Source organism: Coffea eugenioides, chromosome 3 (genome assembly GCF_003713205.1).
Source record: "Coffea eugenioides isolate CCC68of chromosome 3, Ceug_1.0, whole genome shotgun sequence".
NCBI lineage: Eukaryota > Viridiplantae > Streptophyta > Magnoliopsida > Gentianales > Rubiaceae > Coffea > Coffea eugenioides.
Genome location: NC_040037.1, coordinates 5,655,239 through 5,670,864, shown reverse-complemented (window position 1 = coordinate 5,670,864; position 15,626 = coordinate 5,655,239). Strand labels below are relative to the sequence as shown.

The 15,626-nt window shown below is 38.0% G+C and overlaps 2 protein-coding genes across 2 annotated transcripts; both read right to left on the bottom strand.

Annotated features, from left to right (window-relative positions):
• Nucleotides 1-2,805: 2,805 nt before the first annotated feature.
• LOC113765843 lies at nucleotides 2,806-4,521 on the bottom strand. The gene has a single exon (XM_027310090.1). The coding sequence runs from the start codon at nucleotides 4,519-4,521 to the stop codon at nucleotides 2,806-2,808; it is 1,716 nt and encodes a 571-aa protein (XP_027165891.1).
• A 9,196-nt stretch (nucleotides 4,522-13,717) lies between these two features.
• Nucleotides 13,718-15,415, bottom strand: LOC113765842. Its single transcript, XM_027310089.1, has one exon. The coding sequence runs from the start codon at nucleotides 15,413-15,415 to the stop codon at nucleotides 13,718-13,720; it is 1,698 nt and encodes a 565-aa protein (XP_027165890.1).
• Nucleotides 15,416-15,626: the final 211 nt, after the last annotated feature.

The following is a 15,626-nucleotide window of genomic DNA, read 5'->3' as shown; positions in this document are numbered from 1 at the left end:
AGTTAATATTTCGTGTGAGAGATATGTAGGAATTTGTCCTTTGTTATGACTGTAACATTGGCATTTGAAAGAGTGACAAAAATAAGCAACACCCAAAAAGAATAAGGTTTTTTTAAAAAAAATAAAAAAAAAAACGACACCAAAAGGATTGCTCTTGCATAATGTATCTCGATTATTGCCAATATGAAGTTTGTAAATAAGAATCAATCTTCAGACTTCACACCACCACACCAATGTGGTTTCATTCCTCCAAGCTGTATGTATCTGTGATACTACTAACTCTTTTTTCTTTTTTCTTTTTTCTTTTTTTGGTTGATGGAAACCAATTACTTCCCTTTTTTATGAGGTGTTTAATCTCTATTCAAGTAGGATTAGTTTCCTTTTTGCTCCATTGGAATTTTTATTGTTCCAATTACAACCATTTCATTTTATTTTCTTTTGGCCAAAACCTAGTGCAAAATTTAATTAATCTTGACAATTCTCATGGATTGATCATTTCGTGGTTCATATTGTGAAAATAATTACTTTAAATGATAAGTAAACTACCAAGGTAAGATAGGATGGCATACACTTCGAAATAAAAAACCTTCAAAGTTTTAGTTTATCATGAATGGCAACTTCTCCATTTATAAGTGACCTTTTCTTATTTTCATTTTTCATCTTGGCAAATAAGAGATGACAAGTCAAGAAAAATTCATAATGGGAATAAAATATGGAAGTGCATTACAAGGGAAATAATTTTCAGAAAGAATATTACTGTGGCAAAAAAAAAAAACTGCTAAGCTTGGATACAACAAAATTGGTCCGAAGCAGAATTTAGTCAAAATTTCATTCCAAAGCAGCATGTGAATATCCATCTAAAGTATAAAATTTTTTTCTACAATTTTATGTGGTCAAATTATGGAGCTGTTGCTGAGAAAATAGCTAGAAAAGGGTACTTTTTAGTTGATTGCAATGTTATAGACCTGGGCTGGAAACTGAAATCTTGAAGGATTGAATGTTTGGGTCCTTTAGGAAGAAACCAAAGAGATGCAAGAAATCTTCCATGATGCATCCTTTTCATTTTTATATTTCGCGAAACTAGAAAGAAATCAAACAATCGATAACTATTTTGCTTCAGAAGCAGCAAATTAAATGCCAGCGAAAGATACTAAAACAAAGCAAGATACCATGCCTTCATCCCTTCAAGCAGAGATTTCAGCAAATTTATTTGAATAACTTTTCTTGCATTGATTCTCAATTCTCCGATGATGCGTGTGTGTGTGTGTGTGTGCACGCGATTTTTCTTTTTCTTTTTGTTTTTTTGTTTTGGTGGTAGGCAATGCTGGTTTAGTGCTGCACAATTTGGAAGCAGTAACCATGAAAAATTTGTCTTACAAATAGAGTGAATGTTCAGTATTTATCTTCATACATACACGATTTTTTTTTTGTTAGAAATATTTACTGTTGTTAATTAATCATATTTGTTTATTTTGTTTTACCTAATTAATGGAGTTAGTGGAATTAGTGGAGTTATTGGGATAGTTAGTGGAGTTGTTTTGAACTCTATAAATAAAACAATTTCATGTTATGAGTCAAGACAGTTTTTTACAAAGAAATAAACTCTTGTCGTTTGTTTCTTTTATTTTTCTCAATAATTGTAACATTTTTTAGGTTCACACATACGTGTACACATTTATCTTGGCATATGGCAATTGTACAATATTTAGGTACCAATAATATAGTAAATGCTTATGGTCTCTATGTTCTTTTTTTGGTTCAAAAATGATTTTGATCACATTTTTCAGAGGAAAAGAATAATGCATCCATATTATAAGCAGTTAATTTATGTTATTGGCACAGAAAAAGCATACACCAATTACGAGCATAGAAAAACTAAATTTTTTAACAGAAGGGAAAAAAAACCCAAATTGCATAACAAAGACTTTAATACTTACTCGATCATTTTTCAGGTTTCTGGATGAATAGTACAAATTAAAGCCATAAAGTCTAAATTTTCTTTTCAATTTGATAATTAAGGAGCAAGAAGGTGACGGATCAACTAACTCTTGGCACAAAATCTACCTGGGAAGACTATGTTTTGCAGCCATCATCAAGAATTTTGGAATAATGGAAATTCAAGTCTGAGACAATATCCTTCAACAATCTGGAACTTGCATGAATACATCTCTTTGACGTCATATGAAAATTCATCCTACAAAGAAACACAACAACACGCTCAAAATATATATTAGATTTGGCAACTAATTCTAACAATACAAGAGAAATCAAGAATGATCAATATGATGGAATGTAATAAAGCATGTATAATTTGACATAAATTACTTGATTAACGCTAATACGATTAACATTCTTCATACACATGAAAGGAAAATTACAATTACCGCGAAACACACCTAACACACCGAGATGTATAATCAAACAATCAATTTTTTGTACATAATTGAATGCATATCACGTTCAAAACCACTTAGATCACTATGGTTTTATACCTCCATGCAGCTTCTGTGATCCTAGTAATCTCTTTTCTTCCTTGTTATTTGGGTATGATTTCTAATTCACCAAGCAGGACTAACTACCTCATGCCATATTGCATTTACAGGTTCACTTCATTTTACATATATTATTTGGGATGATCAATTCATATACCAGACTCAATCTGCAGCATAATTGTATTGACTGATTGAGATGAGATAGTAATACAAACACGAAATATTTACTACCTTATAAATCAAAAGCCAACTCTTCAAACTTCAAACACGAACTTTTTGATGATTTTGCTTCATCGGATACCCCAGATGCTGGTCAGTTGGTCTCCCAATCCAATTTGAATTTAATCATCATTCCCCAGCTGGGTGCACGAGTTCTTAGAAAACTCAGAAAATCCTTACAATCTAGAGTTTCCTCCAACTGCTCTCCTTCTCCAACTAAAATGAAGTCCAAGCCGAGCTCCGAGTGAATTACGCAACGATGAAAGATCTCTACTTTTACTTCCCTTAGATCGCTCTGCCAAAACTTCATTTGTTGAGAATTGTGAAATTGTTTATGATTTTTTCTGAACATAAGCTTCGTGTACAGAAAGTGCAACCTCTCATTGTACCTAGGCTTGTTAATCCAAAAATCCACTATGGCTTTTGGACGACACACCCAAAAAATAACATCCAACATTGAATAAGCAGATGAAACACGGAAGTTCCAATCTATGGACTTGGAAAACAGTTCCTGCAACACTTGAGGTTCGTCAAATCCTCCATCCTTCATAGCCTCCTCAAAATTGAATGCTTCATTCCATCTAAACATAAGTTTGAGTGAAACTGCAGACTGAGCTAAACTGGTGACCAGTTTCTTCAATTGGAGGAAACATGAATTGCCCGCATCTTCCTGCGTGCATATAGTAAAGCAAGAAACCCAACGACTTGAAGCAGCTGCAAAAGAGAACTCGGGTATGATCCTGCATTTTCGGTCATCATACTCAAATTTTATGATACTCGGAACATCAAATTGTGCCTTTCTCAAACCCCAATTCCGCACCAACTGTATTCTTTTTAGGGAGGGACTCGAGATTTTGATGTTCCTCAAATCTTGGCAATATTGGACAGACAAACTTTCAAGGTGTGGAAAATAATGTGCCAAGTTGACAAAAAAAACGTCACCAACGCCAACACCAGATAGCAACAAACTCTTGAGATTCTCATATTGAGATGAATGCAAATTAAGCAAGCAAGGATACTGACCATGCTTGCCGTCAGACTTACAAGTAAGTGATTCAAGACTTGGTGCCTCACACAAGATTAGTGTTTGAGGATGTGATAACACGGCAATCAACTCCTTGAGAGCATTTTGTCCGGCCACCTTAAAATATTGATCAGAATCGTTGCCATTTTTGCAGTAACTAATTTCCAAGATTTCAACCGATTGGCAGCATGATATTATGCTCTCAAACGGCACATCATAGAACTCTACATAGTTAAGAGACAGCCTCTTGAGACGATCAAACGGTTTAATTTTCTCAGTTGATCGCTCAACCAACTTGACCTGGCTAAGAGTTAAATCTACTAGTGATTTAGCTTCAAAAAGAAGAATTTCAGGTAACTCACTGTTGCAGAGTGAGAGTTTGAGGTTTTTCACGCTGTCTTCTGCAGCAACTTGAATGCATCTCCTGATAACCGGCTCCCAGTCAAACACACCTTTATCGATCTCCAGCTCAATCGTGTCTATACCAGTCTTCTGTTTATGGTACCTATCGAAACTCCTTTCCACGTATTTGGCGAAGTTGTTATATTCCCTGATCTCATCCCTATCCGGCGGATGCCAACAAAATTCTTTTGTCCTTTTCTTTTTCTTGGAGAAGAAGAAGGCACTGCTAAATGCTAGAGTGGGGCGAGTGAGCCATGCATTCAACCATGCCTTGCACAACACAGTTGTTTGAGCTGCTTGATCACCTGAGAGAAAAGAGAGTATGTGATGTATGATGGGTTCTGGCAAATCTGCCATGCTTCTCCTGACTACTGTCTCGGCCATGGATTTCTTAGAGGAAATCTGCTAAAAGCAACTAACCCTAAGGGCTCCAATGACGGCAAGACGTGAGTCGCCCTAGCCCTAGGGATCACAAATTTCCCCTCCTTTAATAGAATAACCGATAGATGAAGATTGGCTGCTTATAGTATTTAATTTTAGAAAAAAAAAGAAAAAGAAAAAGGCCAGGCCTACTAATTGAGTTATGTGAGCCGGGCTCAAGTGAGTTCGAGCTCAGCCCATGTAAAATATATTTGTAGTATTTTGAGTTCAAACTCAACTTTTTCTTTTTTACGGAAACGATAGGAAATTTATTGATTTAAAAAACAAGCTATACAAACTTGAGCAAAGGCCCATCACGAGGTTTACAATTGTGTCGTTTGACACAAAGGACTTAGATATTCATCATCTTGCACTAATGTAGTAGCATACTTGTTAATTCTTCTTCCTCATCTTTTTTTTTTTTCCTGCAACGATAGATGTCCTATAACCTAATCTAGCCTAATCTAGGGGAAGGGATAAAGGAAGATGGTCAACTAAGACCAGTCATATATTGTGGCAAATTTGTGGGAGGCAGGGGTTGAACCCCTGACCTCCAGCATCACCAAATATGGTGATGACCACTGGACCAAATGGCCAGTGGCAATTCTTCTCCCTCATCTATTACACTTGTTTTCAACCAAGCTGAATGAGCAGTTCATAAATAAAGCTTTGAGCATGTGAATGTCTTCCAATTGAGCAAAAAGTCTGATGTCTTGTGTCTTGTGTCTTGTGAGTTCGCAGCATTCGTAACAACTGAGCGGATGAAACTAGCAGATTAACATCTGGCCAAGGCTTTTCTCTGATTTTGCACAATGATAATTTGAGCGCAGCAGTATAATCCAGTAAAATGTCACTTGTACTTCTGCCTTGCATGGCCCATGCAGCGTGCACATTGTTGTCTTTTATTGCCACTATGCCAATGCTAACAATTTTGCTTTCTTTCAGCTGGCTCACCTCCACTTCAATTGTCATCTTGTTGCTGTGTTTAATGTCACACGGTCCCTCTTCATCATTAGCTGATGTTTCCTGGCTGCTCACCCGCTTCTCTCTACTTTTCACTTCAGTGTACTCTATCCATTCTAGATGAGCTTTCAGTACAATGTCAAAAGGAGTCCTGCACTTGTTGTTAAAGACCTTCTCATTTCTGGCTTTCCACAGTTGCCAGAGAATGTTCACAGTAAGAGCTTGGTGCTGGTGACCTTCATTTCTGCTTGTTGCTTCATTAGTCCACTCCACCATTTGTTGAAATTGCCTCTACTGTCAGCAATGCCATCCCACTGCACTGGTGCGAACCTTCATACTTCCTTTGCTGGATTGCAAAAGAAAAACAAGTGTTCTATGGTTTCCTCTCCTGCGCCACAGACTTGGCAAATTGGTTCCCCCATTTTGGTTCTGTAGTATATGAGCTCGTTCACTGGTAGAGCTTTGTTCAGACATTTCCAAAGAAAGGTCTTGTGTTTACCTTTAATGTCCATTTTCCTCATTTTGCTCCAATCTTTCTCCTTCTGTGTCCATTAAAGCTGGTTTCCCCTTGCCTTCTAGCTACTCCCTTTCCAATATTAGTAGTTTTCTCCTCCCCTGCCAACATCTTGTAGGCTGACTTCACAGTGTAGTTTCCATTGGTGCTTGCTATCGAGTAACTGCTATCTGTCCTTCCTATCACACTTATTGGGATTTTGAGGATTTCTTCAGCATCTTTGCCATTGAAAGTACTGAAAATCAGTAGTCTATTCCAGCTGAAGTTTGTTATCAGTTCTTTCACTTTGTTTAGGCAGCAGCTTTGGGGTTTAGGAGTAGTAGGTGTCCCTCCTTTGTTATTTGGGATCCAATGATCTTTCCAAATATTGGTACTGCTACCATCCCCAATTTTCCGCCAAATTCCTTTCCCCACTTCATCTCTAACACTGGCCATACTCTTCCAAACCCATGAAGCAGTTGGGCTCACCTTATACTGGAATAATGATCTATCTGGAAAGTACTTCGCCTTCATAATTTTACTTAGCAATAAATTTGGGCATGTTACCAGTCTCTAGAGTTGCTTGCCAAGGAGAGCTTTACTAAAATTTTGCAGGTCCCTGAATCCCATTTCCCCTCTGCCTTTGTCCTTCGTAAGTTTTGACCAGGAACACCATTGCATCTTCTTTTTTCCCTTGTCTTCTCCCCACCAGTACCTTGCCATTATAGCGCTAATATCTTTACAGAGTTTTCCTAGAAATTTGAAACAGGACATGGCGTACGTAGGCAAGGCCATTGTGATGGCTTTCAGTAGCACTTCCTTCCCTGCATTGTTGAGCATTTTGTTTTTCCAACTTGCCATCCTTTGTTGGCAATTATTTCTAATAAACCAAACAGCTACTCCTTCGTCCTTGTAATGACCATAGGTAGTCCAAGATATTTACCTTGGTTTACCATTTGGACATTTCCTAACTTTCTGAACACAACAACTTTCTCCCCCTTCGGTGTATTCTTGCTGAAGAACACAGATGATTTGTCATAGTTTACCATCTGACCAGAGCCTCTTTCATATGTGGCTAGAATGTTCATGAGTTCCTCAGCTTGACCTGGGCTTGCTTTGCAAAAAACTAAAGTATCATCAGAACAAATGTGATACTGATGGGCCTCTTCTACTGATACTAATACCTGACATCAGTTTTGCTTGCCTCGGCTCTTCGCAGCACGTTTGATAAACCCTCAGAACAGATTAAGAACAAATAGGGGGATAGAGGATCCCCTTGTCTTATACCTCTCTTGGGAGTGACATAGCCTTTCTGATCACCATTAATCTTGAACGAGAATGAGACAGTTGACAAGCATTTCCATATCCAGTTTATCCATCTCTCTGAGAATCCCATTTTCTGCATGATTGCACCTAAGAATTTCCACTCAACCTTATCATAGGCTTTTGCCATGTCAAGTTTTAATGCCATACACCTTACTGAACCTTGTCTTTTGTTTTTCAGATAATGGAGATATTCATGGGACACAATGACATTATCTAATATTTGTCTCCCTGGGGAAAAAGCTGCCTGGTTCTTGCTTATACAACAGTCTAGATTATGTTTAAGTCTGTTGGCAAGCAATTTGGAAATGATTTTATACAACACATTGCAAAGACTTATGGATCTGTACTGTTTAAGATTGATTGGCATCTCAACTTTGGGAATCAAAGAGACAACCGTGTGGTTACGAGACTTTAGCATGAAACCTGAGTGAAAAAAACTCTGGATAGCTGGAACAACATCAGACCTGATAACCCTCTAGAATTTTTGGAAAAATAGAGGTGTCATCCCATCAGGCCCAGGGGCTTTGTTGGAATGCATAGAAAAAAGTGCATACTTAATCTCAGTCTTAGTGACAGTTCTAGTCAGATTTGCATTCATTTGATCAGAAATTGTGTTTGGTATTCCCCTCAGGATATCCTCAACGCCTTCAGTGCCTTGACTATCAAAGAGTTGTTGGTAATAGCTAGCCACTTCCTCTCCTTGTTCCTTCTCATTTGAAGTCCATGATCCATCATCTCTTTGTACATTAACCATCCTATTCCTTTTCATTCTACCTTTGACACTAGCATGGAAAAACTGTGAATTTTTGTCCCCCTCCTTCAACCAAGTAACTCTAGATTTTTGAGACCAGTACATTTCCTCATTAGAGTAAGCTCTCTTAAGTTGAGTCTTAAGATCATCCATAGCTCCTTTGTGAAACTCAGTAGACTCTCTAAGCCTCTCCATGTCTGCCTTGATTCTGTTCCTAGAGTTATGCTAAAAACTATTTTTCCACTTCAGAAGAGCCACTCTACAATTAGAAATCTTTCTAGTGACTTGGTACATTTTTTATCCTTCCACTTCTAATTCGAAGCTTCCTCAATCACCTGTGTAATCCCTTCTTGTTGTATCCATCTTTTGTTAAAAATGAATTTTTTCCTTCTTTCGTCCTTTTCAGGGTTAGTATCAACCATAATCATACTATGATCTGAGCTGTAATTGTCAACATGTTTGCACCTTGTTTTGTCAAACATCTGGAACCAGGTATGAGTACAAAGCATTCTATCCAACCTTTGTTTAATTTCTCCTTCGTTTTCCCAGTTATTGCACCAAGTCCGAGGATTTCCATCAAAACCTACATCGATCAGCTCATTATCCGCAATGAATTGCTTAAAATCTCTAAAGGTCCACTCCTCTCTGCTTCTTCCTCCCCATTTCTCTTCATTGGACACTATATCATTAAAATCTCCTGCAACTATCCATCTTTGTCCCCATTGTCTTTTCCTTTCATTCGACACTTTCCACTGATTCTTCCTAGTTGCCACATCACAACTTGCATATATACCAATCAGTCACCAGTCGGAATGTTGATTGTGGTCCACTATATGAGCCTCAATGGTGAACGCTATCTTATGTATATATGAGCCTCAATGGTGAACGCTATCTTATGTATTTCTGTAATTTTCACTTCCTGTTTCCAAAAAAGGGCCATCCCCCAGACCTATTCATAGACTCTACAATCGCACTATGATCAAAATTCAGTCTTTTCCTAACAGTCTCCATATACTTGTCCCCATTCTTAGTTTCACACAAGAAAACAACACTTGGGGAAAGGATGTTGCAAGCCTCCCTCAGTTGGGGAATTGTCAAGGGGCTCCCTGCACCTTGGCAATTCCACACCAGTACTCTCATTGTCCACTTGGGGACCCATTTAGGCTGGTCCCCCTCCCACCTTCAGCAATCTCTAACCGTATTTTCAAGGACTGATCCCTCTTATTCCTTTTTAAATTCAAGCACTCACCTTCAGCTTCTTTCATTTTAGTATCCTCTTGATATGTTTTTCTCTTTCCTCTAGTCTCTATTTTCCTGACATTTCCATCTGTTTCACCCAAAGGAGTCCTCTTCCTGCTCGGAGGCTTAAGTTGTCTTCTAATCCTAGTGTTCATCTTCTAGATAGCCACATGTTTCCTTTCCTGTATCTCATTTTCTTCCTGCAGCATTTCTTCCATCCCCACATCCCCCATCATCCACAGTTGCAACATTTATTGCCTCGCTTCTCCTCTCCCTCTCAATGCTACATGGGTCTCCTGACCGCATAACCTGTCCTTCAGTAATGCTATTTGTCTCCATATCTTGTACCTCAATAGGTGCTGAAACTCTCAGATTTCTGCTTGTCCCCTCTAAACTATCTTCCTGGCTCATTATACTTGGAATTGCTTGGGCCTCCCTTTCTTGTCCTTCTATCACCTTGGTTGGCACCTCTTTTCTCATAACCCTTTGTTCATATCCTCCCTTCGCGCTATCCTCCAAACCCCGAGGGTCCTCACTTCCTCCTTTTCGCACCAGTTCCCCATCCTTAAAACCCCACAGCACCTTACCTTGTCTTCCTCTACTTATGGTCTGTTCAACCTGTGGAATTCCTTTATTCCAGTTACCTCTTAGCCAGGGTCCGTATTGGTTATCTGATAGTCCTCTCCCTATGCTAGAAGAAGTTTTACAACTTCTCTCACTGTGTCCAACTATACCACACCCATAACGGAAGTCCGGGCACCATTCATACTTGAAACTAATCCATTTCCCTACTCCACTAAGCTTTACTACTGATCCTCTCACCAGTGGACGGGAAATATCTACGATCACCAATATCTTCAAGTGTCTCCCTTCATTTCCTCCCGTTTGGGGATTCACTTCTGGAAAAATAGATCCAATTTTCCACCCAACCTCTTTCGAGATCCAATGTACAGGAAGATTCCACACCTGTATCCACAAAGGAGTCAACTTAAAAGCACCATTGTCCTCCTCTATCCCATTATACCGCCTTCTGAGGATCAATATTTGGCTATCTACTATCCAAGGTCCTCCATTCAGAATCCTCTCTCTATCGGTAGCACTCAGAATGATAAACTGAAACAAGTTAGGTCCTAACTCCATAACAGTCAACCCACGAGGATAGCCCCAAGCCAGGCTTACAAAATTTTTCACCCCCACAAAATTAATCAACTTCTCCCCTATCACTCTTCCTACCAGACTCAGCTGGCACTCCTGAATACCCGTGTTAGCATCTCCCAGTTCAGAGCTGTACCTCCCAACTCTTGCTCAGAGAGTGCGAACCTCTACATTATAGAAGCTAGTTCCTCTGCCATCGACACTTTACCTCCCAGGAAAAAACCAAACACCACTTTTGATTTTGAAAGCAAAGCCAACCAAGAGCTGATACCGCCAAGCAAGAGAAAAGTCTAGTCTTTACTAACCAAAAAAAGACTATTACTCCTAAGACTTACACAAGCAGAAAATAAGACCTATAGCCACCAGAGGAAAATAAAAAACGAAGAAGAAATAAAAGAGGAAGAGACAAAAAACACGATCGGACAAAGTTCAGAAGGGAGATGTTAACCCTTTACCTGTCAGAGCTAATGGAACAGTTGAGTGGAAAGACTCTGTTTTTTGTTACACCTATGCAGGTATGAGCTCTGTTTTCATTACTAGTATGCTCTTCATTTGTCAGCCATAAATGATGTTGGTAGTTAAGTGGTTTCGGACAAAAAGTGCAGATTTGTCGCCGGTCCCTACATAATCTGATTTTGTTGATAGCAAAGCATTTGGGAATTCAATGTCCCGGGTTTGTGAGCTTTTGAAAACTTTTTGAAACTGTTGGCCCTTTCAGACATAAACTCCCACACCTAGGAAGAAGAAAGCACAACTCCCAAGAGAGAGAAAGGAGACTCCCAAGAGAGAGAAAAATCGAGTTCAAACTCAACTCACTATTATAGAAGTATCGTGCCTACACAAATAATTTAATTTTGCTCTCACATTGCCCCCTAAATGATGAAATTTCTGTACGTCTTTCCAATGATACTATTGTGTTAGAGTAATCTAACAAAAAAAGAAAATAACTTAGTTTTTGAATAAGAATAGAATGCTTAAAACAGAAAGATAAATTTAGAACAAATACATAGTCTTAAATTGAATTTATTTTAAATAAAATGGACCTCATTTTAGGAGTATAATATGCCCATTACCCATGAAATTGGCTCGGAACTATTTCATGCATTTCAATAAATTGTAAATACATTTATTCAGAATGTAAATCAATTTGAATACAGTGTATATTTAGTACATTTATTTTTCGAGTCCCATACATATTAAAATCAATTTAGATCTTGTGATTTGAGCGAATATTTTTTTTTTGACTAATTAAAAATGTGAACTATTTAAAAAACCCTTGCTACTTCCTGCTTCGAATTCAATGACCAAGATCCTAACACTGTCACTGAGTGTTTGTTCCAAGCAGCATGATTTGCAAGCTCTAATCGTGAAATGGACTGCAATTGTACATCATTTTAGTAGCAAATTTGTGCAAAGTGCTTATGGTGCATATGTCTGTGTGTTTTCTCCTCCTTTTTTTTCGTGGAAAAGTCATTTACACCAGAAAAGAACAATTGTGGAATACTAAGAAGCAACCACTAGTTACGAGTATGGAATACTCAATTGTGAAGAGAAAATGTTAAAAAAAATAATTACAGAATAAAGACTTTGGCACTATTTGAAGTTTGCAGTCAATGGCTGAATTAAGCGGGATAAAAGAGATAGAGATTTGTTTATCATAACACCAATCAGTTGCTCCTTTATGTTGGAATTCTTAAGAAGCCTATACTCGACTCGGTCACTTAATTAAGCCAGCATTTCATGGCTTCAAGAAGCAGGTCAATAATCTAAAGACGCGTCAAATATTAAGACATTGCATTGATAAGTCAAAGAAGCATGGCAAATGATTACAAACAATGCACCAATTGGATTATTTGGTATGCGTAGAAAAACAAGCTCTAGAAAATTTAAAGCACAGAAAGGTAGATTGTTAAAGAGTGGGACCGAATCAAACATCTTATGTGATAGAAACAGTAAAAGTTCTTTTTATTGAAAATTCATTACTTTGAACCAAATCAAAACCTAGATGCAGACATTTTACTGCTTATTTGTTGACTAATTTAAAAAGTTGCTGATTCACTAACCAAAAGAGAATATGCAAAGATTTTTCTAAGAGCTACTTATCAATAAAAATACAAAGTTCTTAATGATAAACTGCAACAGAGATGTGGACATTTCTCAACGATTGTTTATAACCAAAAAGGCAAGCCTGCCTGACGAGTAAATTTTGCTGTAGCTAAGAATATAGCTAAGCATTTGCACCTGGAATGCACTGCATCTTCATCACTCAAGCCCTCTCCTTTTACACCTTCCCAAGGCACCATGATATAGTCAATTTTGGCTCTCTACAGTAGCTATGATGTATGTGTCGTCTGCAATAGTTAACGTCTGACTTGGATGAAGTTTCTTCATGTCCTGGTCAGATCTGAAGCAGTGACTTGGATGAAGTTTCTTCATGTCCTGGTTAGATCTGAAGCAGTCTATTACTAGTCAAAATGATTACAAGAATAGATCAAGAAATGGGTATTCCAAATGAAGTTGCCAGCAAATTTCAATTTCCTGTCTCAGTTTGAGCAAAATGGTGGTAGCAAGCTCATATCTCAGCATTAGTAATTGATCAAAGCAAGCATATTGTGGTTCAAACATCCAGCTACTTAAACAGACTTGAAAATGAATCAAAAGCTCCAGATCATTATAATCCAATGTTACCAAGGACTAGTTAAAGAGACAAATACTAGATACCATTTGCTCAACTTCCTAGACATCCAAATATAAGTATGATTATAAATAACAGATTTACTGCAAATTCTTTTAACAGCTTCAAGTCTCGAAATTTCTTCCATCCTTCTCCATGACACGCAACCTGTGATGTAAAAAAAATAATGGAATGAATTCAAAGATAAACTAAATGAACCAACCATGATATGTCAAAAGGCACATGCACTTTGTAAAACAAATTCTAAAGAAGGTGTCTCTCCCAAATAAATGTAGCAATAGGCGAAAACTTTATACCCACAATGGTTTATTGCACTAGTTATAAGTTTCTCCATCCTTTTGAACCAGTAAAAACTCAGTACCTGAATCAAAAGAAGCATGTCGAGCTGCACTATGAAATAACCAGATCAACTCAAAATTGATACCCCCCAAGTAAATTACCATACTAACAGAATATTACTATAACATAACTTTCTGCCATTATTCCAACTTCGATTTCTACAGATTCAATCTTTTAACTACCTAGGGCATATCATGTCTTACCACTGTAACTTGAAGTAGACCATCGTTCCAAAGCTTCCATCATTCCTTAACAAATTCAGAATGTTCTCCCAGTCCAAATCTTCTTGCTGATGCTCATTTTTCCCCTTTGTCGTAAAGTTGACTCTATCCCCTATCATGCATATAGATCTATCAAGGACCTCAATGTTTACTTCCTTCAAATCATGCTGCCAGAACTTACTTTGCAACGAATACTGAAACTGATCCTGAGTTCTTCTGAACATCAGTGTGTCGTATAGAAACTTCACCGCGTCATTCTTCTCTAAGCTATCATGCCACTCTGTGTTTACATATTTAGGGCGACAAACCCAGAAAAGACCATCGAGAGCTGAAAATCCCTTCTCTAAAGAGAACATCCAGTCAAAATGTAAAGTCAACTTCTGCACCTCTTGAGGTTCACGAATTTTGACAATATCCCTAATCTCATTCAGATCAAAGGCTACGCTGCATATAAAGTCAATGTCAAGTGAAACTTCAGACTGAAATAAACTTGCTAATAATTCTTTCAATTTGACAAACCATGAAACATCTACATGTTCCCTGCACCATAAACAAATGGAAGAAGTCCAACAACTTGAGGCAGTCGCAAAAAGAAATCGGGGTATGATGTCGCATACATTAGAATATTCGAAGGCTAGAATCTTGGGAACTTCAAACTGTGCTTCTACCAATTTTTTATTGTCCATCAACTCTATTCTTTTCAGGGACTGACTCGAAATCTTGATACTTTCTAGCTCTTGGCAATATCTGACCATTAAATCTTCAAGGTTGGGGAACTTACACGCCAAATCTATAAAGAAAGTGTCATCTATCCCAATCCCACTAAACAGTAAAGACTTGAGATTCTGATAGTGCGAGGCAGGGAATCTAATCCCACAAGTCAATCTGTCTTCCTCATCCCCATCCTCACCCTCAAACCAATTCTCATCATCTGTGCAAGTTAGCAACTCAAGCTTTGGTGCTTCAACTTTAACCCACTGATTTTCGAATAACCGAACTGTAAGTTCCTTAAGGTTGTTCAACTTAGTCACCTTAAAATCATCAAACACCTGGATATACCAAACTTCCAATACTTCAATAAAAGAGCAGCTTTCAATTATATTATTAAACATCTCCACGTCCAAACTCACCCATTTAAGGCACAGTTTTCTAAGCCCAGGACATATAATTTCCCCAACTGACATTCGCTTAATATTACCCTCTCTAACACTTAAATCAACAAGTGATTTAGCTCTAAATACAATTGCTGGCAAATCACATTCCGGGATAAAAAAATCAAGATTCCTTACCCCATTTTTCACGGCTATTTTTGTGCATTTCTCAAGGAGTGGATTCCACTGAGAATCGCGAGTCGCTTCAAGCGTGAAATTAACCGTGTTTATGCGTAACCCCTGTTTGCTATACGGCTTCAGGGCTTTCTTCACGTGTTGGAAGAACTCCTCGTATTTCTCCCTTCTCTTTTCTTTGCTCCAATCCCAGAAGCGAGCTGGATTGAGTTTCCTGGAGAAGTAGACGTGAGGATTGAATTCCAATTTTGGGCTGGTTTGACACGCGCTTAACCATGATTTCGATATTAAGCTCGTTTTTGTTGATTCTTCTGCTGAGAGGTAAGAGAGGATGTGATGGATAATGTGTTGTGGGAGCTCTGATAATCCGCTTGTGCTGCCTTCCGCCATGGATGGATGGATGGATGGACTGAGAAGAAAGCTTCTCAGACGACGGGGTGTTGGAATGGGCCAAAAGTTTATTGCAAGATGATGTTGCAATCATTTTTTTTTCTCTCCAAAATATATATTGTTATTGTTTGGTTGATTGGTTCCACTGAAAAGAAACAGAGTAACTAGTTTATTGTCTAAAGTTAAAGAATTGAAGCTACTTTCTTCGAAC